General features: G+C 37.6%; 1 protein-coding gene and 1 pseudogene across 1 annotated transcript; both read right to left on the bottom strand.

Moving 5' to 3' along the window:
* Window positions 1-1,504: 1,504 nt before the first annotated feature.
* On the bottom strand, window positions 1,505-26,212 carry LOC148726684 (uncharacterized). The gene is made up of 16 exons (XM_088726355.1): window positions 26,137-26,212; window positions 22,897-22,970; window positions 12,837-13,491; window positions 12,036-12,179; window positions 10,894-10,997; window positions 10,629-10,651; window positions 8,585-8,624; window positions 5,622-5,916; window positions 4,352-4,462; window positions 4,062-4,252; window positions 3,818-3,940; window positions 3,542-3,612; window positions 3,198-3,238; window positions 2,904-3,000; window positions 2,390-2,489; window positions 1,505-1,806 (listed from the first exon to the last, which is right to left on the bottom strand). Exons 1-16 carry the CDS (start codon window positions 26,210-26,212, stop codon window positions 1,732-1,734), a joined length of 2,220 nt encoding a protein of 739 aa, XP_088582481.1. The 3' UTR covers window positions 1,505-1,731.
* LOC148726685 (uncharacterized) lies at window positions 16,375-17,297 on the bottom strand (annotated as a pseudogene).
* Window positions 26,213-26,670: the final 458 nt, after the last annotated feature.

The raw sequence follows: 26,670 nt of genomic DNA, 5'->3' as shown, positions 1-26,670 counted from the left end.
AAGATGTCACTTCAAAACACCACTCGCGAGAGCTTAACAACACTGCCTTTTGCTTTCCGGCCGCACATCCCGTGTCGCCTTGCACGATGCAAAGTATTCATAGATAAATTGACCCCTTTCTTTGATCTGTCTCAACCATCCTTCATTCAGTGCTCAAGATAGTATATTTACCGTGCAATACTTGTGATTAACCATTTTACTTTTAGTTAAGGAAGTAGATTTACAACATAACTAAGGTAATTCGAAATGTCCTTAAAATGGTAACGCTATGTAACGCAATACACCGAACACAACAACAGGCCTATCAGGCAACACAATAGCGGACGAAATGGAATGATAGATAAGATTATAATAGTTTTGCGTAAGTTGTTAGAGAGGTAGATAATGCCTCAACTTAGAGATTACTCCGGCATTCCGTGAAAGCTTAGCGCATACATATAAGATGTGATATTTCCAAGTTAAAGCACTATCGATCATTACTCCAAAATATTTGATGTGGTCCTTCCGTTCTCAGGAGTGGCATGATCCATCTCGGTTAGTTATCTTTATATTAACATTCATGTTCCTTTTCCCTGGGAATTTTACAATCATGTAACTGGTTTTCTTTAAATCTATCGATAGTTTCTTTATATCGCACCATTCCTTGACCTTTTTTAGTTCTAAATTTTCTTGCATTTCTAATGATTGTACATCTTTTGCAGAAGCAAGCAAGCTAGTATCGTCCACAAAAATCTTAAATGAAAGGAACTCCGAGCAATTAGGGAGTCTTGAATCTATATCAAGAATAGGAAAGGGCCTAACGAACTATCCTGAGGGACACCACAGGCCATAGTTTGATAGGACGACTCAGTATCAGCCAAGGCAACGTCTTGTTTCCTGTTTGTAAGATAACTTTCAAACGAGGCCAGCGGTAACCATCTTATTCCATATGATTCTAATTTTTTAGGGAGAATACTATGATTGACCTTGAGGAAAGCTTTCGAGAAAGCTAAGAAAATGCCGTATGTATACAAATTCATTGCCCATTAGTTTTCTTAAAGTATCCATAACTTCAGTTATGGCTTGAGCGGTGGCCCTACCCTTACAAAATCCGAATTGACATTCAAAAAGAATCTCAAGTTTCTCAAAATAGGAAATAAGTTGTTTGTAAACCAGTTTTTCAAATATTTGTGTTAAGGCTGACATTGTTGAGATAGGACGAACATTATTCCGTGACTATCTTTAAAATAGGGTACGGGAAAAAGAGGAATGGGAATTGGGGAGTGGGGCATCTTTAAAATAGGGAATCTTTAAAAGCGAGAATCTTTAAAAGCGGTCTCTCTCTCCAACCAATGAACTTTTTATAGGTGAAGAACTTTACCAAGTTCACATGGGGAAGAATAAATTCGAAGTTCAGTAGGATGGCTGCAACATTTATAACGCCATCCAGGTTATTTATTGGAACAGCAATAATTTTGAACACATTTTACACGAAAATCGATATCAAGTCTAATTATGGGTTGCTACTTTAAATGTTTCTTTAGGAAATCGTTTTTCTTTTCAAAACAAAAAAATTCGAAAAAAATCCTAAAACTATTTGAAAGTTATAATTTGCCTCTCTTCGCTGCTAGACATTTTTTGTTTACTTGCTTAATTAAAACAGAATGAAAGGTTTAACGTCAAATCTAAAATAGTTTACTATCTCATAGGGCTTGAAGATTTATCACTCCATCCTTTGCTCCGTGAGCCGAATTAAATTACTAATGCGTCAAGATCGTCAACATTAACGTAGAGTCGATCCTCGTAATTGTCCAAGTTCATCAGGCCCTGAAAATAAGGTCAAAAATCAATCGTTTATATGAAGTATTGTATGCTCTTCTAAGCTTGCAATAGACCCTTTTTTCTAAATGACTTAAATACCACGTAGTGAGATAATACATTTTGAAATTAAGTGATGTAAAATCAAAGAGATATGTGCCTTCATGTTGACGCCATTATCAAGTGCATTTTATAGGGGTAAATTGAAAAATTCAATTTCCATAGAAAGAGATAAGGACAGTAACAGTGTACCTATTAACACACTAAACCTGAACGTCCACTAGAGTTAACTACTATTACCTGACTACGACATCGTATTTACTTCGGATTCTCGCTAATGGTTTCAGAGAATTCCATGAAATGCAAGTAAATCCTCTTTCCGTAACTTCAGAACTGGCTTTCAAGCTTGTTCATAATTAGTGGGTGGAATTCCGATCGGTAATTTTTTTCCTTAGAATTTATTCAAAATAGCTTTAAAACAACGGTAACTTGAGATTTACGATATTCCACGTGTATACCTTTGTTTGCACGAGATAAAACTTAGAACGGCCAAAGCTCAAAAATAATCTCTTTGTAAAGTTTACAATTCTACCTTGTGCTGGTCTTCCATTTCTTTCAGTTCGTCCTTCAAGTTTTCAAAAGATGGTCTCAAGTCAGGATCATCTTTCCAACAGTTTGTCATTATGTCATACCTAAAACAAAAAGACGTCAGGAATATCTCAGTAAATTATTGGTGGCATAAGTTATGGCGTCATTTAGTTTGAAATGCTGCGATTATTGTTAAATGTTTGGCAGCAATGCTTGGTTTCTTCCTTTCTAATCCTAAGCGACAAACTCGAGTTTATTGACTTATGTCAATGTTTCCCGAAGGTAGGCTGCCTAAGATGTAAAGCGAGTTTAATTTTTACTGGACCAAAAAATTCTTAGAATCTTGACACACACACACACACACACACACACACACACACACGCACACACGCACACACACACACACACACACACACACACACACACACACACACACACTAATGCTACAACACAAAAGGGGTCGTAGAATAGCATAATCAAAAAAAAAAGAAAAAAACAACAACACAATTGTTTCATACAACTTATCATCCACGTGTTGTGGTTTAGGCATTCTGTATCCCTCTTCAAGCAACGTTAAAATCTGTCTTTCATTCACCTTTGGATATGGTGAGCCACCTGAAATAGGAAAGCTACTCTTGATACTCTCTAACAACTATCTGACTCTATATTTAGAAATTTTGAAAATGTAATTTTATACTATAATTCCTGCACTATCGCTCATTTTTTCTCTGCTGAGCGTGCCGACTACTAGGCGTGTTAACAATAGATCTGAGGCTTAGATTAATGGTCTCATTATCAGCTATGCGACTTACCGATCGTAGAAATCTCATAGAGGAGAATTCCATAGCTCCACCTGTAAAAGAAATGGGAAAAATTGAGGGAAATAATCGCTCTTGTCTTTGAAAGAAAATTATTATCTTCAGTAAACCCTTTAAAGAAGGTCACTATACTAGTCACATAAGCAGATCCTGGGCCAGTACTTATAATTAAAAGCCAGAAAGTGTATTAGCACTCCTTCTGAATGAGATGATGTCACATCAATAAAGCATAATGACCACATTACAGAGTAAATACAACAACTTTTCCCAGACCTGACAACATTTCATTGGATGCCATTTTCAATAAACAATTATGATTGTGTGTTCTTTGTACTCACACGTCACTTTTAGTAGAATATTTTCCGTACAGCAATGCCTCAAGAGCAGTCCATTTCAAAGGGATACGTCCCTAAATGAAAAACACATTGAATAGATTGGCAAAAGTTAAGAAAAGGTAAGAATAAAACTCGTAACTTTTCTTGTAGTAGACTGTGACAGATTTATACCTTGGTTGACTAATTCTAGCGGTGATATGATATCATTGAAGAGCAACCAATAAAGCCTGATACAGACCATTATACAACTTTCCATATTTCGACATCAACGTTTGGTACCTTTGACCTCATTTGATAAATTTTGTCCTCTTGACCATCTCTGGCCATACCAAAGTCGGTTACTTTGCACATTTCCTCTTCTCCGACCAACACGTTACGAGCTGCGAGGTCTCGATGGATAATCTAAGATAAATCAACACAAATTACGAAACCACTTTAGGGAGTCCTGAAGAATAGATCGAGAATAATAAAAAGCTATGATCAGTGTAACAGTTCACTAACTAAATATGGCGTTCTTGCTTACTGGTATCGATGACAAATACGACATTCCATCGGCAACTTGCCACGCAAACTTCATCAGCTGCTCGGAGGTCAGATTTGTTTTTGGTTTGATATCTGGGTCTTGGAAGTAAGTGTCATTTAATCCCCGGCTCTTTCTCATGTATCCAAGTAAATCTCCATAGGGAACATATTCAATTAACACCATCAATGGTCCTGAAAAGCATGAGATACGTGAAAATATCTCTCTATTGAGCAAGAGATTTTCTCGAAAATACATGTTTGGTATGTTAAAGTATACTTTTCCATATTTACCAGATTTCGTGACACATCCCAGAAGTTTAATGACATGAGGATGGGCATCGAGTTCCTTCATCAACTGAAGTTCAGACAACAAATCCTTCCTGTCCGATTCAGAAGCGTTATCTGAAAGATGATCACCCGACAGCTGTTACCTTTGTAAGCAATGGCAGTAACCCAACCGAAATAAGAAGCACATATCCTATCTGACTCAGCTCTATTTTGGTCAGTGATGGACCATCCTATTGAAAATCATGTGGTCAGGAAATTATAATGAGGTTATGAAATGTTCTACTCGAGTTTATCGTAATGAAGAACGACTGAATTGGGCAGAGAATGCTGATGTAGCCGTCATAGCATAATTCTCTGTCGACAAATACAATAATAAAACTATTCATACCACTGCTATATACCAGTGTGACCATACTTTAATGATTTTGAATCCAATTACCATAAGATTTCCGCAAAACAATTGCTGACTGGTATATGCTTGGCGGAGACATTTTCTCTAATCCAACTGAGGCTAGATGTTTAAATGGGTTATTATTTTGTTATTTCGAATTCAGAAATAGCAATCTTTGGGGTTTGCTACTTTTATGTAAGTGGGAGGTAGGAGAGTTACTGTTAATTTGGAAGAAAATTTTACGGCTTCCGTTATCAAAGGGGGAAGAACATTCCAGATTTGAGCTCAGGCCACGTGAGATGCTTGTAATGTCTCAATCACGCAGGTCTAGTCAAATTATTCATAGTTTCATTGATACCTGGACTCAAAGCATCTTATTATCAACGTACTGAGGTCACGTTTAGTTGACTACCGATTGAAGAATAAGTATACTACTGAAAGGATCCTGCCTTACTCTGTAATTTGGTAATATCAACTAAGTTTAAATTGTAAATTGGCCATCGTCGGTAAAGAGTTAAAAAGCTAACGCTTTGAGAGTCAGCCCTTCGTCAGAGCAAAAGGGCTGACAAAGGGTTAACGCTCGAAACGTCAGCTTTAATCTTTAGGGTGGCCAATTTACATTTTCAACTTAGTTGATATTACCAAATTACCTTGTTACCCCCACCGACGCAGCACCACAGTTTCTTTAGAAACTTACCCTGTTTGAACCTTCCTCTCCCCATTTAAAGGGGAGGGAGGATGAGGGGAGACTGGATTGGGCTCGCCCTGCTTCTTTCTGGATTAAGAAGATAGTAGAACTTTCGAAGCTACAAGCTGGAGGTTACGCTTTTCCAGGGAGAGGGGGTTATATTCAGAATGTCACATTCTTTATGTATTTGATACCTTTCAACATCTTAACAGCCGCAAGTGTCGTCGTTGGTCTCCCTTGCAGGCCTCTGACTTTTGCCTTGGCAACCTGACCAAAACCTCCTCTACCAACGACCTTATTTATAGTCACGAGCTCTGCAGGAATCTCCCAACAGCGTGATGATGAATATAGAGAGGCGTAATCACCGACCGCCTCGGAAGGTTGTGGACATTTTGACGGCTCTCCATCTGTCATGGAAGGTGACCGATTTCGCTCATCCAATGCCATGCTTTGCTGGCTTTGAGAAGGTTCCGCCATTTCAAGCCAAGTCTGTAAACGGAATCATTTACTAAGACTACAGTGGAAAGTCTTTCAAATCTTCCATTTTCATCCTTGTGTGTTTCACATATACAATGTTTATGTGAATGTGTCTACATCGTCATAATATTTACAGTGTCTTTTGCATGTTGCACAAATTCATAACCACTTATGACACTACATTTTACTGTTTTTAGGGATATTTTTTTTTACTGAAAAGTGAGTTGAGTTAATAAAGATAATGTGCTAGTTCGTATTAAACTTTCAAGTTGTTTAGCTGCTTCTTGGTGCAACCTTTTCACTTTGAGGCAGTACTTGTTACTGAAATGTGATAAATCAAAGTCTATACATGTTTCTCTTACAGACTTCTGACACTTCCTAAAAGGAAAACTAACTTTAATTGTATATTTATATCGCAATTTGCATTTATTGGGATTTTTTCTGATGTACAGTTTGCTTTGGTTTAATGAAAGTAGCGCGCGTACGAGTTTTTTTCAAAGGCCACCCCGAAGGTGGGAAGTAACCTTAAGTCTTGGATAAGTTATATCTTCGATCACAGAAAGTCGATGGTAGTGTGACTAGCATTGTAGCATTAAAGTCTGACACTTGTCTTCTTTCAAACTGATCCCATAATCATTTGTTACATTGATGCATCATTCTCCTCGATTCAAAATAAATATTGCTGATTTCCAAACACATACAATGTTGGAAGGTTGCTAAAGGATCACTGAATCCTGTCGTAAACTAGTTCATCATGTTTCTCTCTCTACATGATCAACGCTCCGCGCCGTCGTTTACCGAGCGAGCAATATTATTCAGTGATCAAGCGTGTATGTCATATAACCATTTACAATATGGTGGGGGGGGGGGGGGGGGCAAACAGGCTGCCGGAATATATTATGTACTTCAAGACCAGATATGACAATAGACAGCGAGAGATTACATATCAAATGTAAGCAGAAAGCCTCAGATAAAATATGCAAGTGCTTTCTGTGTACGCGTCCGTTTTTTTAACCATTTTCCTTTTTCTTGTGCTGAGAGGTGACCAATATATATCCGGCGTTTATTTGTTTTACGGCGAATCAGCAACTATCTTAAGCCTAACAAATATCAAGTCAGATATTTTATTAGCCGTAAATTTTGTTGCATTTTAAACTTTGCAGACTAGAAACACACCACACCAAATGAATGTCAGAGTTGACCTCTGAACAAAATCGCAGGCGAATTGTCCTTTTGATTTACATCAGCTTTCAGGGCATCAAACTCTCTTTTTACCACCAGCACATATCATGTAAGTCGATAAGTATCACGCAGTAGAACAATCTTTTCGAGAGCTCTCGCCGCATCTAATGTTTCAACAAGGCAACGAAGCACTTCGAGTCTGGCACATTGTAGACATAATGGCTACTTATCTAGCTAATGATACCAAGCCAAAATGTGCAACTGAGGCACCACAGAGACATGTATGTACTAGCACGTTTCTTCCTGGATTTCTTTTGTCAGAAAGTTCGACTACATGCTCGCTTGATCTTTGTCGTCAACTGCAGCGTTTCCTCGAGAATAATTCAAATATGGCTGCAAAAAAGCTCTTAAAAAGGGCTCACCTTGCGTTATTCAAAAACACTCTCCTCGTACATATTTCTTGTAAATATCTTGTAAATTTTTGAGTTATTAAGTTAATAAAACAAAGATGTGGTGAACGGAATTTTGATGATATAGACCAAAAAGCAGGAGATAGATGTAAATTTCACGTCAGCACAGATCCTACAACTAGTTACCCCAAAATTTTATTGATGATTTCAAACGCCCAGGGACGGTTTTCACAACCCATGTAGGAATAATGATCAGAAGTGGTTGGTCATCGGAGGCATTTGGCCTTAAAATACCCTCACTTTTGGGCTTTGACTGAAGCAGAAAAAGTCGTCTTAAATTAGGGAGGGAAGAAAAGAAATGCAACGAAAATTTCCAAAAAAACTCAATGTTCTTGAGATCTGATACATATAGAACACAACACAGTTGTTTAAATTTGCAGAGGCAATGGTGGCTAATCATTTATGCAAAAAAAAGAAAAAAGGAAATGGGTTTTTCCCGGAGGGACACTATACCTCACAGGGAATTAGATATTTTGACCTATTATTTTCGTACATTTGTTCACTCGTGATACAGAGCATTTGTGCCAAGTTCCCTGCCAGGGTCTGTCAGGTTTTATTGTGGACACGCCATAAATTTTATGTGGCGCCTACGCAATAAGTGCCTTCGGTGTCTGCTGTACAACTCAAGGTAGAAAGTTTCAAACCATTAGTTTTACGCGCGTGTTAATTCAATTACACACTTGCTATCAAAATATTAATTTTAAGACCAACTTTTTGTAGGCAACGAAATTGATTTGAGAGAGAGGGAGCGGATAGTTATTAATTTACGGCTAGAAATTATTACAGAAGTCTTTGTTGAAACGCTGCCTTGCTAGTAAAACAACTTATATTTACGAAAAATTACAACGAAGCTGGGGATGTACTCTGCGACTCACAAAGTGTTTTTGTACTCTTGAGCAGAGAAAGAAAAATCTAGACTGCACCAAGAACAAATGAGATTTTAGAATTTGTTTCCATGCCCCCCTGGGGGAAAAGAGGATATACTGTATTGTACAACAAAAAGGTTAAAAAATCGTAAAGCGACTTACTTCGACAAGTCCTATTTCTTCATTTGTTTCTCCGTTTGTCCTAAAAGTAAAAAAAAAAAAAAAGAACATTATATTTCCGGTCAAATTCGAATTCATTTGGAAGAAACAGGTGGACAATTTATTAAAATAGAAAAGCACACCTCGTAGCACTCCATGAGCAAAGTTATTAAAATATTAGTGGAAGCCTGCCACATTTTTGCGCTGCTATATTGGCTCAAATAGAGGCAGGTTTCATAAATATTATGGTTAAGCACTCTGTGTCTAGCATTAAGCGGACTAGCCCTAAAAAAATATAATTTTATCTGGATAACTCAATTTTTAAGAAAATCATCACGTTAAGGACGAGGAAATTGACTTTCGGTGTAACTCTTGCTCCAACGGCAACTATCATAATGCATATTACAAACTAACAGACAAATTCACAGCTGCATACAGTTTGCAATTGGTAACATAAACAAGAAATGATATTGGACGATGATTTATAGTTCTTAAAATCTTACCTTTCTCTTCTTCCTGTTTCCAAAATGTAAACAAAAAAAATACGAAAAACTTGTCACGAGAAGGCAGGAATTCAAAGGCAATGGACGATTCAAGTTATCTCATTTTATGCATGGACAGTTCAAGTAGAAAGCGGTGAGCAACAAAGCTAGCGCAATAATTCAAATCATAAGATAATAGAGACACGATCAAGTGAGAGCAGATAATCACTGTTGTGAATTTTTCGATTTGAGGGTATTTCATAAACGAAACGGAAACATTTGCCGTGATTACCTAGTCTCAGCTAGACTCAGAAGCTTGGAGACTCGGGTTTGCGTACCACATGACTGTTATTGAAATTTTCCTAAACGACATCCTTTGGTAACCACACGCGGTTCACGGGATCTCGCAGTATCCGCCAATCTCTTCTTTAGACTTAAACGTTGACCTTGAAAATTGACGTGGAAACTTTTGCTCACCCTTGTATTTGTTTTTCGAAGTTGAATTGAATTGTTTTTTCTTGAATTTTCTTTCATCGCCCAATTCTCTAATTTGTTTCTGAAAATTCTCGGAGCTTCGGCAGTCTATTTCAAATAAAGTTTGAGATCGATTTGATTTAAACATGACTTTTTTTTCACATTGATACATCGTGTGCACACACGCTACCTCAATGACATGTATTTTGATTGTATTTACGTTTTGGATCCTTCTTTATCAGTGTTGGATTTTTTGTAAACGAGAATTTAAAGTTCCTCGCCTACTTGGTTTACCTGGGATTAATATGGCCATACAAAGATGGCCATAGAGAAATTCCCTGGGAACGACGAGATTTTCACTTTTCAAAGATTCTCTCCCCGTATAGACCTATATGATATTCTCTCTGAGGTTTGCTGTAGATCTCGTGTATATTTAAAGCAATTAAAGGAACAAAGATGTGGTGTACGGAATTTCGATAAAGCAGACCAAAAGCGGTTGGATCGAAGTAAATTTCGCGTCAGCACAGATAATGAAACCAGTTGGCTTAACATTTTTATTAGTTTTTTGGAATTCAAGTGATGCTTTTCGCTGTAGGAATTTTCATCGGAATTGATTGGTCATCCGAGATATTCGGTCATGAAATATCCTAATTTTTGGACTTAGTCAAAACCAGGAAACACTGATGAATACAGAACATAACACAGTTGATTGACTTTGCTGATGGGTTTCATGTTTTTCACGTTAACAATGCAACGTTAGAAAATTGAACGTGCAAAAAATCTAAAACAAAACAAAATAAGACAAAACAAAGCGAAACAAAAACAAATGCAGAAAACGTGTGGTTTTTCCGGAGGGAATTAAATCTTTTGACATACTATTTAAACGCATTTGTTTACTCAATATACTTTGTATTCGTGCCAAGATTGAGCCAAATAGGTCCTTTGAGCATTATCACTCCCTAACCGGTTTTCTCGTAAACACGCTCTGAGGGTCTCCCAGGGTGGGTCCTTGTTCCCTTGTTCCCTTCCAAAAGTGTCTTATGTTCCCACACTGTTTCCTTATTTGTTCCCCGTTTAATAAATTTGCTTACCTCTTATCACCACCCTCAATTCCCTCCCAAATATATTAACAAAGTTGAAATGGTAAATTGGAGCGTGAAATGGTAAATTCGAGCGTTAGCCCTTCGACGAAGGGCTAACGCTCGAAACGTCAGCTTTTATAATCGTAACGGTGGCCAATTTACCATTTTAATTCTGTTGATATATTCAAATTATTTCGTTACTCCCACCGACGCAGCCCCAAACGGTTTATTTTGAAACTATCAGACTTCATTAATTTCTAATTAAAGTGATTACCACTTCTTGGAGCCTCGTCAGTAATGAGGATTGGTCGTATTTTCCATCAGTACAACTTTTACTGGTGATGACCATGGTTATGTTAATTATATTTCTGGCCAAGACTGTGCATTAAAGTAAGACACCAAAATTAGACACAAATGAAGGTAGTCTTGTTTGATTTTTTGATGGATTCTTAGCATATGAAGCTTTACTTTTCATTTCCCGCATGACAGCAGAAATACCATCATAAGACATTTCAAAAGGGACCAGTGGGCCACCATTTTCACTTGGTGGTTAAAACATCTGACAAAGTTTCCAAGAAAATTCAATTTCAGTTGATCATAATCTCAATATTTTGAGAATCGCATGAAATAGGCTTTGATTTTACAAGTCCTTAGGAGAAGCATACTCTTCTAGCTCTATATGACGTTCTACATGATTCATCTAGGAAAAATCTTCTAACAAGAGGGGTACTTCATGAGATTTTTACGAGTAGTAAGCTACAAATCTGGTGGGTTGGTCATTAACTTAGCTACACCACGTAGTCACGGCGTCTCACCTTCGTTTGCCTTCACGCCTTTTGTACATTGTTTTTCGTTTTCAGTTGTCCATATATATTTGTTATTTTATTAGGTTCGCCAGTCATTTTTGGTTACGTCACATTTCATATATTCGAGTTTATTTTTTATGCATTGTTTCTATTGTTTTGTATAGCTTCTTCTGCCGTAATTTTCTTGTCGCCGTTGTCATTATGTTTTAGTCGTCGTAGTCGCCACATAATCTTATAAGTCTCGTTATTTTTGTCCGTCATTTTGCCTGTTTTATTTTTATTTCGTTTTCCTTTGCTGTTCTGTATATTTAGCTCGCTTATGTACATTTGCCTTTACCGAATCGCTAGTACAAGTGCGAATCTATTTGGTTTGCGGATTTCAGCACACACGAGTCTAGTCTCTTTTTCCTACTCACATGTATGATACATTTAGGTTGCTTTGTCCTAATAGCTCATCGTGATCGACATCTTAAGCATGAAGGAGTTAGCTTTTTTTTTAAAGTTTGAAATTCTATAGGAAAACCTCAAAATGATTCTCTTCAAGGCATTAGCTAGATCGTTTATCACTCGGTAATGATTGGCTAGACACCATTATCTATAATTAACATACCTTCACAATCTGCCACATTAGATGATTGGAAGTAACCTTCATTACAAATGCAACCAGTTCTGTCAGTATTAGATGCTGAATTTGAAGGACAAGGTACACATTTTTCATTACCAACAGAATCCTTGTAAAAGCCTTTCTGACACCCTAAATAGAAACAATGTGCAATATCATCGACATGCCTTTTCCTCAGAACACATTAATGCAATGACCCTAAGATGTGCTTTTCAAGACAAAAAGAAATTCCTGCCATGCAAATGACCAGTGTCTGTAACAGAAACTTAGACATATTAGGTAACACTGGCATTAGTTATTGTCAGAGGCTTTGTTACCAGGAGAACTCTTTTTGTCTTCCTTCCTAATGACTCTCATAATGACAATCACCTAGGTCATTGAACAACATACGTACATTAACTTAAGCTGGGGTTCCCAGACCAAAAAACTAAGACAGAAAACAGACCCGATTAAAAAAAAAAAACCTAAATGTTATAAATGCATCTATCTGCGGAAAAAAACAAAAGGAGAAGCGAAACGAAACTGAACTTTACAAAGGTACTTTGCAAAAAGGGACTCTATGTTCTTGGGTCTTTTATCTTCGTTCACCGATAGAATCTATGTGAACATTTAAAGTATAAATCAAAAGAACACGCCCATGTCAAATAGATATCAAGCCTTTCATAACCTCTCTATCAAGCGATGAACAAATGGGGCGGTCATTTAAATGTTTAACTATTTAAAAGATTAAATATTCATCCTGGATCCTAATCTTCAGAGGAAAATCCAACTTTCAAGTGCAGCACTGACCTTTGCATACAAAAGAGTCTGAAGATCCATTGATTAGCTCATAACCATAACTGCACAGGCAGGCTGAGTTATCTGTTATCTTCCACTCCCCATTACTAAGGCACACGCCGTATATCTTTTGGTGTCTTTTTTTAAGTGAGTTATGATCTGTGCATTCTCCCTCATGTTTGGTTGAATTGATATCATTTGCTGGGGCAGCTGTTCTTGGAAATCTAACGAGAGGAGCGAACGTTTCATAGCAGAAACGATACCTTACAACAAACTTTTGTATTTCCAAGCAGGCTCCTTGGTCTAATAATGCCAAATAAATTCCCCTTGCCTTTGTTACTACTGACCCATAAAATGTGACTACTGGGTGTTCACTTGGAAGAGTTTTTGGAGTTATAACAGTTTCTTTGTGGAACTTTAAGTTTGTTGGATCTGGATCAGGATGTAATTTGTAATCCGCATGATAGGAATAAAGGGTGAAGTTTGTTCTGCAGAATGGCGCCACTTTGGCTGAGGGGCAGTTGCAAAAGACGGTGACTTCAATATCGAGTCGTGTAGCATCCTTGATGTTAACATAGTTTGTTCTTAACCAATTCTTTGGTTCCTCATTCTTGCTGGAAATATCACAGACTGAGTAAACTGGCGATTGAGTCGAAGGATGATTCCACTGCAAGAGACAAGAGAATCAAATTATTTAGCTAATAAATCTTCACTCCAAAAGTGATGGCTCTGTGCACAATATAAATGCAGGTACACTTTACCGAAACTTTCTGCACATATACTAAACGAAGATGAAGCATTACAAGAAAGGCTGATACTTTCAATGGTTGTTCAAAATTACCAAATCTAACTATCACATTATTAAAACCAAAGTCAGATGACACAACTTTACAGCGTGTGGGCTTATTCATAAAATATTTACCAAAAGCATGAGTGTTTCACACATTTACGCTCTGACCTCTTTAAAATAATAAATACCTAGGATTGTTACTGACTCAGAATTGGTTACCCATTATCAAAACTTCCAAGGAAAATCATTAAAACTTCTCGTTTGTTGGAGGATGGGAATTGGAATACTAAAATTATTGTATACAACTCTTTTAGAGATATGTTTCGGCATGATTATGCCATCTTCAATCAATGAGTAACTGAATGTGAGTAATTGTATTACAGGCAAGTAGATGAATAAAATATTTACAGTAGGATGTAATACAAAAGCGGGTACTAATTACAGCGTGACAACAAACACGAAATTAAAGGTGTGAACTAAAATGCTAGAAAAGTGTTATAATGCTGTTATTTTTTGTTAACTTCAGGTTTGATCTTCAGGTTTGTATGGCTATAGGACAGCCATGTCCTTGTTTGAGTTGTAGCTAGAGGGTGTGCATGTAGAGCAAAGTAAAGTAAAGCAAGTAGTCTTATTTAATGTGGCACAACACTTAGCTTCAAGCTACTTTCCAGGAGGCCCACAATAATCAACAGAAACAAATTATTCAAATTGAACATAAATTGTGAAGAATCCTAACTGGCCGGAGGCAAACCAGTTGACTTTTTACAAGCGTGGCCGAGGATTTGAATTCGGGAGCTACCGTGAAACAAATCCAGGTTGTGGCCAGAGCGGGACTTGAACCCGGGAGCAGCGGATTACGAGTCCGACGCACTGGCCACTCGGCCACGATTTCTCCTTAAATGTGTATGTGAACATATTAATATGGTGAAAATTCGAAAAAAATGTTCTAAGGATGTATCCCGCGGGCCCTTGCTCCACCTAATTTCGCTAAATTTGATTTTCTTGTTCATAACAATAATAATTATAATAGTAATGATAATAATAGTAATAATAATAATAGTAATAGTAATAATCGACTTTATTTAAAGAGGGTATACACATAACAGCCTGCGCTGATAAGCCAGTGGCCCTCAGATGATTGCGAAGGTGAGATCCATTCAGCAATTTATTAGAAGCATAGCCAGAGGGAAGAGAGGACTGTCCCTCCCCCCCCCTCCCCCTCACTCTTTTGAAATAAAATTATAATCAACTCATAATGAAAATAGAAAAACAATTCTGAATTACTCATATAATGAACAACTTATGTAACCCAATTATCAGCAGCATTTACTCTTACACTGCCACCTAATAACATCACCTACCAATTTTTAGAAGGAAAAAACATGATGCACTGAGAAATGCTTGTTGATTCACAGTTACTACATGACCTTCATCGGTTTGCCTACAAAGCAGCTGGCCAGCCTGTCTGTGTTTATGGTGACTCTGCCTATCCACTTAGATTGCAGATACAAGGTCCCTTTAGATATGGTGAATTGACACCACATATGGAGCAGACAATGCAAGGGTGAGTGCTCTTAAAAGTTCCGTTGAATGACTATTCGGAGATGTAATAAATTCGTTTAAGTTTATTGACTTTAAAAAAGATCTGAGGCTTTTCCTCAGCAGTCTTGGAAAGATCTATATTGTTTCTGTCTTACTGCGTAATGTGATAACATGCTTGTATGGAAACATGACCTCAGACTTTTTCGACGATAGGCCACCCACTTTTGACACATACTTTGGCTGGGAAACCACACTAATTCCCGGTTTACTTTGACTTTGATAAAGTATGTATCAAAACATTACAAATGCAGTTAACAATGGTGGATAATTGTATGCTGATAGGTTAAATACTATTTCCCACACCATTGTACTTTTAGAAAGAGAAAATTAATGATTATAAATTTAGGCACGACATTGCAGAGTCAGGCCGTTTTTTTGGAATTAATATTACAATTCACAAGTTATAAATATAAGAGCCCGAGGACCTGTTTGTTTGAGATTAGGCTGACATTAACCCAGGGACAATTACTTGGTGATTTGATGGCATTTTTTTTTCAGAGTTAACCCTGGATGAAAGCTACCCCTGTCTAAAATGACTGAGTTGAGATACCCATGTTCCTGTAGAGATTTTGTCTTGATGATGCTCAAAATGGGCTCAATTTCTAGAGTGCAATCACTAAATGTAGGAAAGACTATGAACGAGTTACATGAAAGCACTAGTAACCAAATAGAAAAGAATAGACCGAGCTATAAACACCATTTCTAAGAGTTATTTTGTGCATTTAGTGACTGCACCCTAATTTTTTGTACAACCATCACTCTATATTAGGGGAACATTTGGGCAATTCAGTCCCTTTGTAGAGACAAATAACTGTCTATTAGCAAGAACAATTTTTTTTAAATTCTTCTTAAAAATCACAAAAGTCTACACAAAAGAAATATAATTACATCCATCAACAATATCAAGAAGCTATCGTAGCTTAACTTGTTGTTTGTAGATAAACCTAATTCAACAAATTAACAGGGAAATAGTAACTCACCAGTTTCCCAGTGCTCACTCAAGCAAAGCATTAATATTTCCTATGGACATATTCACTGTCACTAATGACCTACTCCTAAGGTGACCTTTATTAAATCAGGTAAGTGACAGGAAAATAGGTAGATAACTCAAGTCACAACAAAAGTCATCTGAACAAGTTCAGGGATCTTCCACATTCCCTAGGATCGAGCATAATTCTTTTTGGTATTGTCCAGCAATGCCATAAATATCTTGTGTTTCTGGCTAAGCAAAATTTGAAGGATTTTCTGTTGGAGCCGCTGCTTTTGCTGCATATGTTTCATCAACGCTAAGAACATGGTGTCTTGCTGCTGAGCAGCCTCTTGTTGTCTGGCTTCTGCCAGATCAAGCTCTCTCTTTTTGATGGCTAATTCTTCTTCCTTCAATTCTCTCTCCTTCTCTGACTTCTCGGCAAAAAATTCGATTGCATCAGAGGCGCTCCTCCTCCGTTTAACTTTCTTTGGTTTCTCGCCACTATCATCACTCTTTTTTTTGCAATTGTCTGAAGAGCCGCCTGTCTGATCTCATTTGCTGTAGCTTTTCCTTTTTCATCTTTTGCCTTCTTCCCGTTTCTCAGGGGGTCACTCTTATCTTCTGCGCTCTTCTCTCGTTCTCGAGTCTTCTCCAATCAGGTTTCGAGTTCTATGGGCTCGGGGACACCAGATGCGTTCTCTCCTTCCTCGCTGTAACCCTCAACTCTGGACTCTTCAGAGAATTCAAATAGGCTGCGATTCTTTCTTATACTTTCCCTCTCTCGCTACTTTTCAGTTTAAAATTGTAAGGTTCGCTCGTTACAGTTTCGCGAATTCATGGTCTTCCGTCCAAACAAAATACCTGGATTTACTTGCTGTCGAGAGAACACGAAAGTATATTTTTTTAGTACCAAAACTGAAGATTTATAACTTGAAGAGCAACATAAAATTAGCACAAATATATGCAGGTCTAAAATAACAAGAACATGATTTCAAATACAAAATTATCCTTAAGAGATAAAGAAAATTCTACATTTCTTTTGAACTGGTTCTTGCTCAGCTGTAGCAATGTGGCCAGCTGTGCTTTTGGATGCTTCTGAAAGAAAAGTCATTTTAGTTGTTATAAATCGCTAAGCTGTTGAACATTTGATTTCTGCTGGTCCGCAAATAATGCACCAAACAATCATTACATCAAAAGGGGGAAATAGATAATTATCAGCATGTAAAAGTTTAGTTCTTTACTTACGTTTTCACCAGAACGTCAACGCTGCTCAGATTCAGTCGTCGGCGAAGGCTGGACGACGTTTTCACAACATCGCACATGTGCAGAACGCACGCGCGGGAAAATTTTACTTTCGCCCGTCGTCGTCGTGCCATTTCGTAGTCGATGCTTAAGGTCCCTGTTTTCTTTCGCACGACGATATGCAAATTTTCCTTACAGTGTTTTTGACTGAAGGCACAAATTTACTTCCGGTCACCCCTTCCCCCACCAATAAATAAAAGCAACAGACAAACAAACAACAACAGCAACAACAACATTTAATTAATAAACAAGCAGAAAGAATGGCAAACTTTCGGAAAGTATTAGGTACAGAATGTAAAAATGTTTGGCCTGGAGGAGAGGTGGATCAAAAGTTTCAACTTTGTAACTTCTAATGTGCACGCTAATGTCTTAGATTAGTGACGTATCTTACATGCAGTCCATCATTAATATGCAATAAGCAATTAATAAAAAAAACAAGCAGACAAACAAACCCAGAAAACATGGGTGGCTTATATGGACAAATATCAGATTGCGTACAACGATCAGTGAAACGCTTTTCTTTTGTCCACTTTATTCGCCACGTACTGTAAAACAGTCCTAATACTAAGTCAAAAGTCGTCCTTTTAACCCTCTATGAATGATATATCTTAACAAGAATATCTTAAGAAGAGACAATGCCCTTGCGACAATATCGCTTTATCTGAAGCTACAAAAAAAAAACAAACAAAAACCAGGAAAATCGCATTTTAAAAGTACATCCGGTCAGCAGTTGTGCTTATAGCATTTCCGGTCTACATATGTTTGGTGGTAAACAACGATTTCTTCGCTTCTCAACCATGTGCCAAGGAATATACGGCTCCAGTTTGTCCCAGATTTAATTCAGAATCGTCACAGACCTGCATTTGCTTAGCTGTGATGTTGATGCATCTATTAAACTTCCTGAAGGGATTGTATTGATAATTTTTTTCGATACTCGACACACGACTGTGTTTGACCTGTTTGACTGTTCTTTATTAGGGTTTATACATCATCGTCTGGGGTCTAAAAGTAGATGTTCGATGAAGCTGGCGAGTCATAATTCACCTTTCCGCTAGAGTCTGCAAAATTTGGTCAAGAAAATGGAGCGAGCGAAATGAGGAGAGACCCATACTATACGACAAAAGCATCCCCAAGAAATTTCCCCAAGTTGCAAGGTAGGCTTTGTTTCAATTTATATTTCATCAAATCCGTTGGCCAAGACCTAATCAATCAAATGTAGATAGCAGTTAATACGATAGAAAATACTCTTGAAGCTGATATTCTATATTTAAAACCTGTTTAAGTCTAATACTGGAGCCCTTAAAAGTTTTTTGCAATTTTTTGCACCTTGCCTCGGATGTCTTCAACAACCACTGCCAATATACGGTTTTGCCCAAATAGATTCTATGATATTTAGAAAATTCAATATCTATGTAAGCTCCGCTACTATTTTTTTTTTGTGTGTGTGTGTTTTAGTTTTGTTTTGTTTTGTTTTTTTGTTTTTGTCTTTTGTTTTCTTTTTTTGTGCGTGTGTGTGTGTGTGTGTGTGTGTGTGTGTATGTGTGTGTGTGAAATAGTACTTTCGGGGAAATTCCGAACATGGTTGTGCTTGTTTTTCCTGCCTGTCAAAATGGCTGACAGGTAGTATAAAAGGGCGAGAATTGTCTTCTTTATCATAAAGCCCAAAATACTTTATAAACTGTGAGAGTACTTCTACCATTTGTATGAATTTCATTTCAATTGATTCACATGCAGAATCAGAATCGTATATTTTTACTTTTTGAGAGTGAATTTTGTGGTGAAAAAAAAGGACCTTAGGCAAACGCGATCAAGTGCGGTTACCATGGCAAAGACACATCTACCAATCCAAATATGGCTGATTTTGTTATTCTCCCCTCAGGTAACCTACCTCCACACAAAAAAGGAAGGGGGTTAAAAATTTCATTTCCAACTTTGCTTCACTTTCTCGGAGAATTGCTCTTAAAGACGTAGGAGGAAAAACACTCGTTACCTAATTTACGTAATTATTCTCAGTTTAAAATTTAAGTGAAATCAGATTCATCAGAAAGAATTAGTGAGAATAGTTTAAGTGATAGTTTGCTGAAAACTACTAACCCGAAAGATCTGAAAATGGAAATCGAGTGTTTAAATGAGAGTATGTAAACGCGTAAATAGTTGTCTATTTCTTTTCTAAAACATTTCTCTTTGATAACATGATAAATAAAGAAACATGTTGTTTATAAAATTTGTTTTCCTTCACGTCACTTCCTTTGCAAATAAGATGTGCGCTATCATAACTAATAATACAGAATAAATCTGGACCGAATCCATGAGAAATGATTGCTTCAAGTTTCGTAGAGAGTTTAGAACACAAGAATGCCTGATTAAAAATACTATAATTGTAGTCATAGACAGGTAAAAACCAACGATATAATATCCAGACGTTTCGGCGACTTCATGACGCCATTATCAAGGGTACAAATAAATAAATTTAACAAATGGGAGTTCAAGAGTTACAACTAATTTGCATAGGGGAGGTAGCTACACAAATACTTTAGCACGGATATAATCCGTTTGCACGGATATAACCCGTTTGGTCGACAACGACCACGCAGGTGCTGTCCATGAGGACCTTCTTAGCTGTTTCAAAGTTCTCAAGAAGTGCATGAACAAATTCGATTGTCTAGTCAACGATATGATTTACATCAAACAATTAACACCGAGTTTGAACGTGCAGTTCTATCCGTGCTAAAGTATTTGTGTAGCTACCTCCCCTATGCAAATTAGTCGTAACTCTTCAACTCGCATTTGTTAATTTTATTTTCATTTGTACCCTTGATAATGGCGTCATGAAGTCGCCGAAACGTCGGAATATTATAGCGTTGGTTTTTACCTGTCTATGTATTACTAAATCTTTGTTAATAGTTGTAGTCAGGCGTGATAATTCAATTTTTTTTGTTGTCATTTACTAAAACACTTTGTGTGAGGACATTTCGGTTAATATACTATAGCCTTCTTCAGCGATAAAATGGCTATGAAAGCAAATGATTGCTTTAAAAAGAGGCGCAGAAACGTAACTTGGGATTGCCAAGGGCCTTGTAAATGTCAGGGATGTCAGATTATTTTTAGAAGTGTGGCATTCAACTTGTGAACCGAATGCCATTAACGAACACATTTACATTCCGGACATTTACAAGGCCCTTGGCAATCCCAATTGACGTTTCTTCGGCTCTTTTTAAAGCACTCATTTGCTTTCGTAGCCATTTTATTGCTACGGTTATATTATTTTATAGAAATATTCACTGCCTGACGAGTGAATTCCACGTTAAATTTCACGCGAAAAACTGATATCGCACGAATCGCGAAGCGATGAGTGCGATATCGATTTTTCAAGTGAAATTTAACGTCGAATTCACGAGTCAGGTAGTGAATTTTTCTTGAATCGCATAACTGAATAAAAATAAGAAAACAAGAAATTAAAACGGCAATGTTATTGTTTGTTTTTATTCCGTACGCGCGCCCTTAAGAGAGCCATTTTAAAGTCAACTGTCAGAACTGTCATTAATTGTTAAGGGTATGGAAAGCAAGGTAAGTCGCTCACGTTTGAACCGTCGAAAATTTTAATTGTACCTTGTGAATTTTTCTTGAATCACATAGCTAAAGCCACCAAATCACTGGGCGAAACCAGATGCTTTGTATTTTTGTGCGCCACGCCAGTGCGCAAACAATGGAAACCCTTTCAAAGTCAGGTGTCAATATCTAGCGAATAGAGGGAACAAGATATTTTTAGAATGAAAACCACTTTTATTTCAAACTCGTGGAGAAAGCGATGCCTCACATTTTACAATCTTCAGCAAAAAAACTAAAAGTACACAATACGGAGTTATTTAAGACAGAGATTTGCCTGCTACCACTCAACTTGGCAAAATGTGGCGCCGAAAATCAACAACTGAATGGTCAAATCCTCAAGCGAAATGAAAATTTCAAGCGTTCCAGTATCAAAGCAATATCTACAAACAACCGGTAAGTGCTTTACAGTTGTAAAAAATAGTGTATTCAAAATATAATTATTAAGACTGGAATTTCTCGGTAAACTCTGGCGAAAAACAGTTCAGTTAAAAGTCACAATTTTAACTGTTTTTCTTTCATCGCGGGGAGTCGCTCGTTGGTGTCAATGCTGGACTGAAAGTTTATGGAAATATTTACTGGAGAACTATTAAAAGTTACTCCAGTAAACATTCCGCCAACTGCTCCTGCCATCAGGTAACTAGAACGACTGGCATTGCTGTCAAGGTCACTAGTAGCTGCTGTGTTGTTTGGCGTGGCAGAGCTATTGAGAACAATCTCCCGTAAAGCATGACTTGAATAGCCGTTGGTAGTTGTCGTGCTTGGCGTGGGTTGAAACCGGCGAGCTTATTCGACATTCACCGCTGTTTTTCCAGAGGATTATGGCTGTAGCTGGATATGGATTCCGGATAGGAGTGGCCAGTGAGCTCTGATATCTCCACTGGGTCGAAATCATCACGGAGCGCTCGGATGACTGTCTTGCGACTACTCGAATTTGTGAATTTGCCGTCTAGTATTTTTTGAAACCATGTTGTATCTAAAAGAGGACAGTTCGTCGTCTGTATAGGCTACAATGGTTTGGATTTCGGAAAAAGATGCTTGACCTTTTTCATCATTGACACCTGTTTTCGTTTTCTTTCGTAACGCTTGTTTGGTTTTCCTCGGCGAGAACTGTCGTTTGGCTTTCTTCCCTCGTCTCTGGCATTTTGATTTTTTTCTTTGCGTTTTCTCGTACTTTTGAGCGTGAGTGGTTTCCTCCAATTTTCTAAAAATTTCAATTTCAACTCAAAATTTGGAAGACATTCGTTTTCTATGAATTTGTTCATATTTGTTCTTATTTTCGTAGCACTAGCTGTATTTACGTTTTTACGTTCTTAACAATAATTTTTGCTCGCGACTCACGTCAGCGATATCGCTTTATGCATTAGTGCGATTCCACGCTAAATACCCTCTCTTCCGGTTGACGTCTTGACCAATCAGAGCGCGTGTTTAATTTAAGCTATGCGATTCTATATTATTTTAACCGAAACGTCCTCACATGAGGTTTTTTAGTCAGTGACAAGAAAAAAGAATTTATTTAATGTCTGATTACTTACTTTACATCAACAGTGCATGTGCTTGTTTTTCTGGGCTCATATTTTTCTCCCACAAATATGTCTTCCCACATTTACTTGGATTTTAAACAACCCATTATTTGCATCATTTTCCAAATCATCTTTTGACTTTCATCTTGATTTCTGTGAGGTTAACTCTTACAAAATATGTATACGTGTACCTATAGCTAATACCGATAAAGTTTTTGCTCGATATTAAACGCAAAAAAAGGCTTTTACAACATGGGCTACGAAAGTCCGGCAACTCACCCCTGCTCCTCCTTTACTTTCTCTAAAAGTTTTCCAGTACCAAAGGCTTGAACCAGGTTCCTCCATAAGAGTCTCTGCAGAGGAATGATAACGTTAGAAATCTTACAAAATGAATTATTGAAACAAGTAAATGCTAAATCTGCTTCTAGACTTTGGTTATGATTGGTTCTCTTTCAAGGGCCAAAAATGAGTATTTGTACTCCTCCCAGAAGGGAGTAGGTACAATTTGAATTAACCCTCGGCTTGTGAGGCTTACAGACAACTCAGTTTCACCAAAATATAAAACAGTTGTAAATACAGGCTGGTGGTTCGTGAAGGACGCCTTTCTGTGCGATTAAAGCTTGTAACTGAAACTTGATGCCACTCATTTGCTAAGGGCTCTTTAATAATGATCAAAGTGGTTATACAGATCTTTGAAAGGCTTTAAACTAAGATGTACAACAAATTTTACCCCTGAAAGTAGGTCAGTGAAATGACATACTAATAAAAGAGAACAAACAGAATCCGTGACAAAAGCGCAAAGAAAATACCTCTACATATTCAGAATATATTAAATAACATTTACCTATAGTGAGGGGTAAAAGAAACAGCAAAATAAGATATAACAGCGTTTCCGGTTCCACTTATTATTGAAAAACCGGCTCAGTACTGCATCAGTAAAATATTTGAATTGACAAGTCCTGTATTTGGGTGATTTCAAAACGGATGTAATAAAGTGTTAATCGAACCTCGTGTCGTGCAATTTTGGAGTGAAATCATACTTGTGATTTCAAATCGAATTCGCGCTGTGCGCTCATTCGATTTTGAAATAACGCATATGATTTCAGCCCAAATTGCACTCCACTCAGTTCAATTACCATTATATATCAACTCAGTTGAAATTGTAAATCGGCCACCGTAACGAATAAAAAGGCTGACGTTTCGAGCGTTAGCCCTTCGTCAGAGCAGATGGAGGAATTGAGGATTGTATGTGGGTTTAAATATAGAAGCGGAGGTACGCCATTGGTGGGAACATGGCAACAAGAAAAACACGAATAAGTTATTGGAATGAAAAGCGTTCGTTGATACCTGTGGAATTAAGAGTGCCGATTTGAAAGATTAACTTTTGTTCAAGAGTTTTGCGACTTTCTGTGTTGCCTAAATGTAAGGAATGACCGCAGATTGCCATATGTTGTTTAGAATGATTGGTAAATTCAAGTGTCTAGCGACTGGTTTCGATGCGTCCTCGTCATTCTTTTCTACGTCGCGAAAGTGTTCTCGGAATCGGTCACCTAGTCGCCTTCCTGTTTCGCCGATGTATAACTTTTTGCAATAAGTGCAAGTTATCCAATAGATTATGTTGGCGGAGGTGCACGTGAAGTGATCGGTGATCTTAATGGATAGCTTGGGTCCCGATATTTTCTCAGTGTTGTGAATGAAGGGACAAGTTTTGCGTTGTGCGCGAGCGCATTTAAAAGTGCCGGGTTGGTCATTAGTCTGGAATGAACTGCTGACCAAAAAATTGCCTATGTTTTTGTCGCGTTTGAATGAAATAAGTGGAGGTTGTGAAGAGATAGTGACGGTCTCTGCATCGTTTTTAAGTAATGTAAAGTTTTTAAGAATAATGGATATAACTGTGTAGCTGTGAGGGTGAAACATGAGAGTGAATGGAACCGTTGCCTTCAATTGAAACTTTGAAATCTAAAAAGGATAAAGAATTGTCGGAAATTTCCCAGGTATATTTTAGAGACGGGTGAAAATAACTGACTGCGGCTATGAATTGAGTCAGCTCCTCTCTCGTAGAGGAGGTGGCGCCGATACAGTCGTCGATGTAGCAACCTTAGAGTTCAGGTTTGGGGCCAATTTATTCGCTACAAAATTGTTGTTCAACAAAACCTACAAAAAGATTGGCATAGCTGGCTCGAATTTGGTACCCTTGGCTATGCCGTTGGTTTGTTTGAAAAAGTTGTCCCCGAATGAAAACAATTAAGTGTGAGCACTAGTTCAGCTAAGCGAAGTAGGGTCTCAGATTTAGGTTCCTTAACAGTACGTTGATGAAAAAAATGTCTGAGGGCCAGAAGACCTTTGGTTTTTTGTTTGTTTGTTCTTTTTCCCAAAGGATGAAAAACTTCGTCAATATGGCTACACGGGTGACAAATCCTGCGAAGTTCAACCCATTAAACATCTCCTTCCCAGGGTAAGATTTGACATAAACGCGCTTTCGCCAAATATTCAAATTTCGCGCTTCTGCAGTAATCGGCTATGTTCGAGTTTACCTTGTGAATTTCGCTATTGTAGCGGTAGCGAGTTTGAATTTCCCTCGTGAATTAATAAGTCATTGTTTGGCTTTAAAGCTATTTTTTCAAAATATCCTTTCATGGCCATATTTGAGACACTAAACAAAGGATATTGTCTTTGAATTTGATCAGCTTTTCTTGATACGTCCCAGCTTTTTGTTTAAGCTATATGTGACCGGAAATCCTGTGCTGCATTTGTTTTGAAGCTAAAGACGTAACAGGTTATAAATATGTGGTCTGTATCGAGACATATGATTTATAAGAATAAGAAAAAAATAATGCTGGCTTAAAATAGGTCGTTCACCTTGGTTCCTCGACCTAATTAAGCTCAAAATTATTACGATTAAAAATGTTCTGGATTTTATACAGAGAAAGCGTGAAGTATTAAGCGAAACGCTTCTCCTAAAAAGGTTTATGTGGAAGCGTAGGTCTTTCGCAACATTCTCAATAGAACGTATCTTAATACCCCAGACTCGAGTGAGGTATTAAAAAAAAAATTTATCGCATCGGTCCACGAAAGGTTTCCACCCTCGTCTTTTGCTCATAAACTGAGAGAAGAAATTTAACCACCATCAAAGAAATTTCCACTTCTTCAATTTAACACAGTTAGAGCTTAGTTAACGCTCATAAAATGTAGTACTGCAGGAGCAAGACTATGATTCCGACGTCAGACTGGAGTTGCATCGAGGCCAATTCAAGCAACAATTTATTCTCACAATTTCCCGCGGGAGCACAATTCTGGAATATACAAAATCATACTTGAGATAGTTTGTTTGGTTCGGCAGAGGCACGACGTTGCAATTGAAATCGCTTACGTACCAGAGTCGTGTAGCGCGACTGGTCTGGTTAAAATTTTAAATATTTAAATATCTTTTAACTGAACTTTCATAAGTGAAAGTATAGTTAATGTGTCAAAAGTTTAGTTTAGACGCTGTGCTTCCAGTCATCTAATGTCAACTCTTACCTGCTTCTCCTGAAACTCCGCGTAAAATAGCGACTTGGGCTAGACAAAGAATTAGAGCTGTTTGAAACAGTTTCATTATCAAAGGATTTAACCGATAACTAGCTTCATGAGACATATATATTGCTATCCACATCAGTTCCCTCTTGTTCTTCAGCTTCTTATATAATGTCAAAAGATAACAACTGCGCAAGGCCGGAAGACCAATATGCTAAACTTCTAAGCCCCACAAACGAAAAAGGTAAAATCATTGGCACACATAAGCGGAAGGAAAAAAAAGGTCTAATTTAATTTTCCTTCGATTGCCGGTTGTTTTTTCCCCTGCATGAGGATGATCTGAAACTGGATGGGGTCAAGTGGCGTGTGCCCTCTGAAGGCGTTGCAACAGGGCCGTAAAATAAAATTAAGTCCTTTACATCCTGTCGCAGTTGAGTGAATATGTTTTGTGGCGGTGAGAATAGCGTGAATACATGGAGATTTACTGTCTACTATCGTTTCTTCGAAAGCTAAAAATAGTACTGACGACCTTTCCTCCCT

Source organism: Stylophora pistillata, chromosome 7 (genome assembly GCF_964205215.1).
Source record: "Stylophora pistillata chromosome 7, jaStyPist1.2, whole genome shotgun sequence".
NCBI classification, from domain to species: Eukaryota; Metazoa; Cnidaria; class Anthozoa; order Scleractinia; family Pocilloporidae; genus Stylophora; species Stylophora pistillata.
Note: the sequence above shows the minus strand (reverse complement) of the source record. Positions and strands in the feature narration are given on the sequence as shown.

Coding starts and splice junctions, on each gene's coding strand:
- LOC148726684 (XM_088726355.1), bottom strand. CDS start 26,212: ATGAAACTGTTTCAAACAGCTCTAATTCTTTGTCTAGCCCAAGTCGCT. Junction 4,253..4,351: donor GGGATGTGTCACGAAATCTG/GTAAATATGGAA, acceptor CATGCTTTTCAG/GACCATTGATGGTGTTAATT. Junction 3,239..3,541: donor TATTCTACTAAAAGTGACGT/GTGAGTACAAAG, acceptor TTTCTTTTACAG/GTGGAGCTATGGAATTCTCC.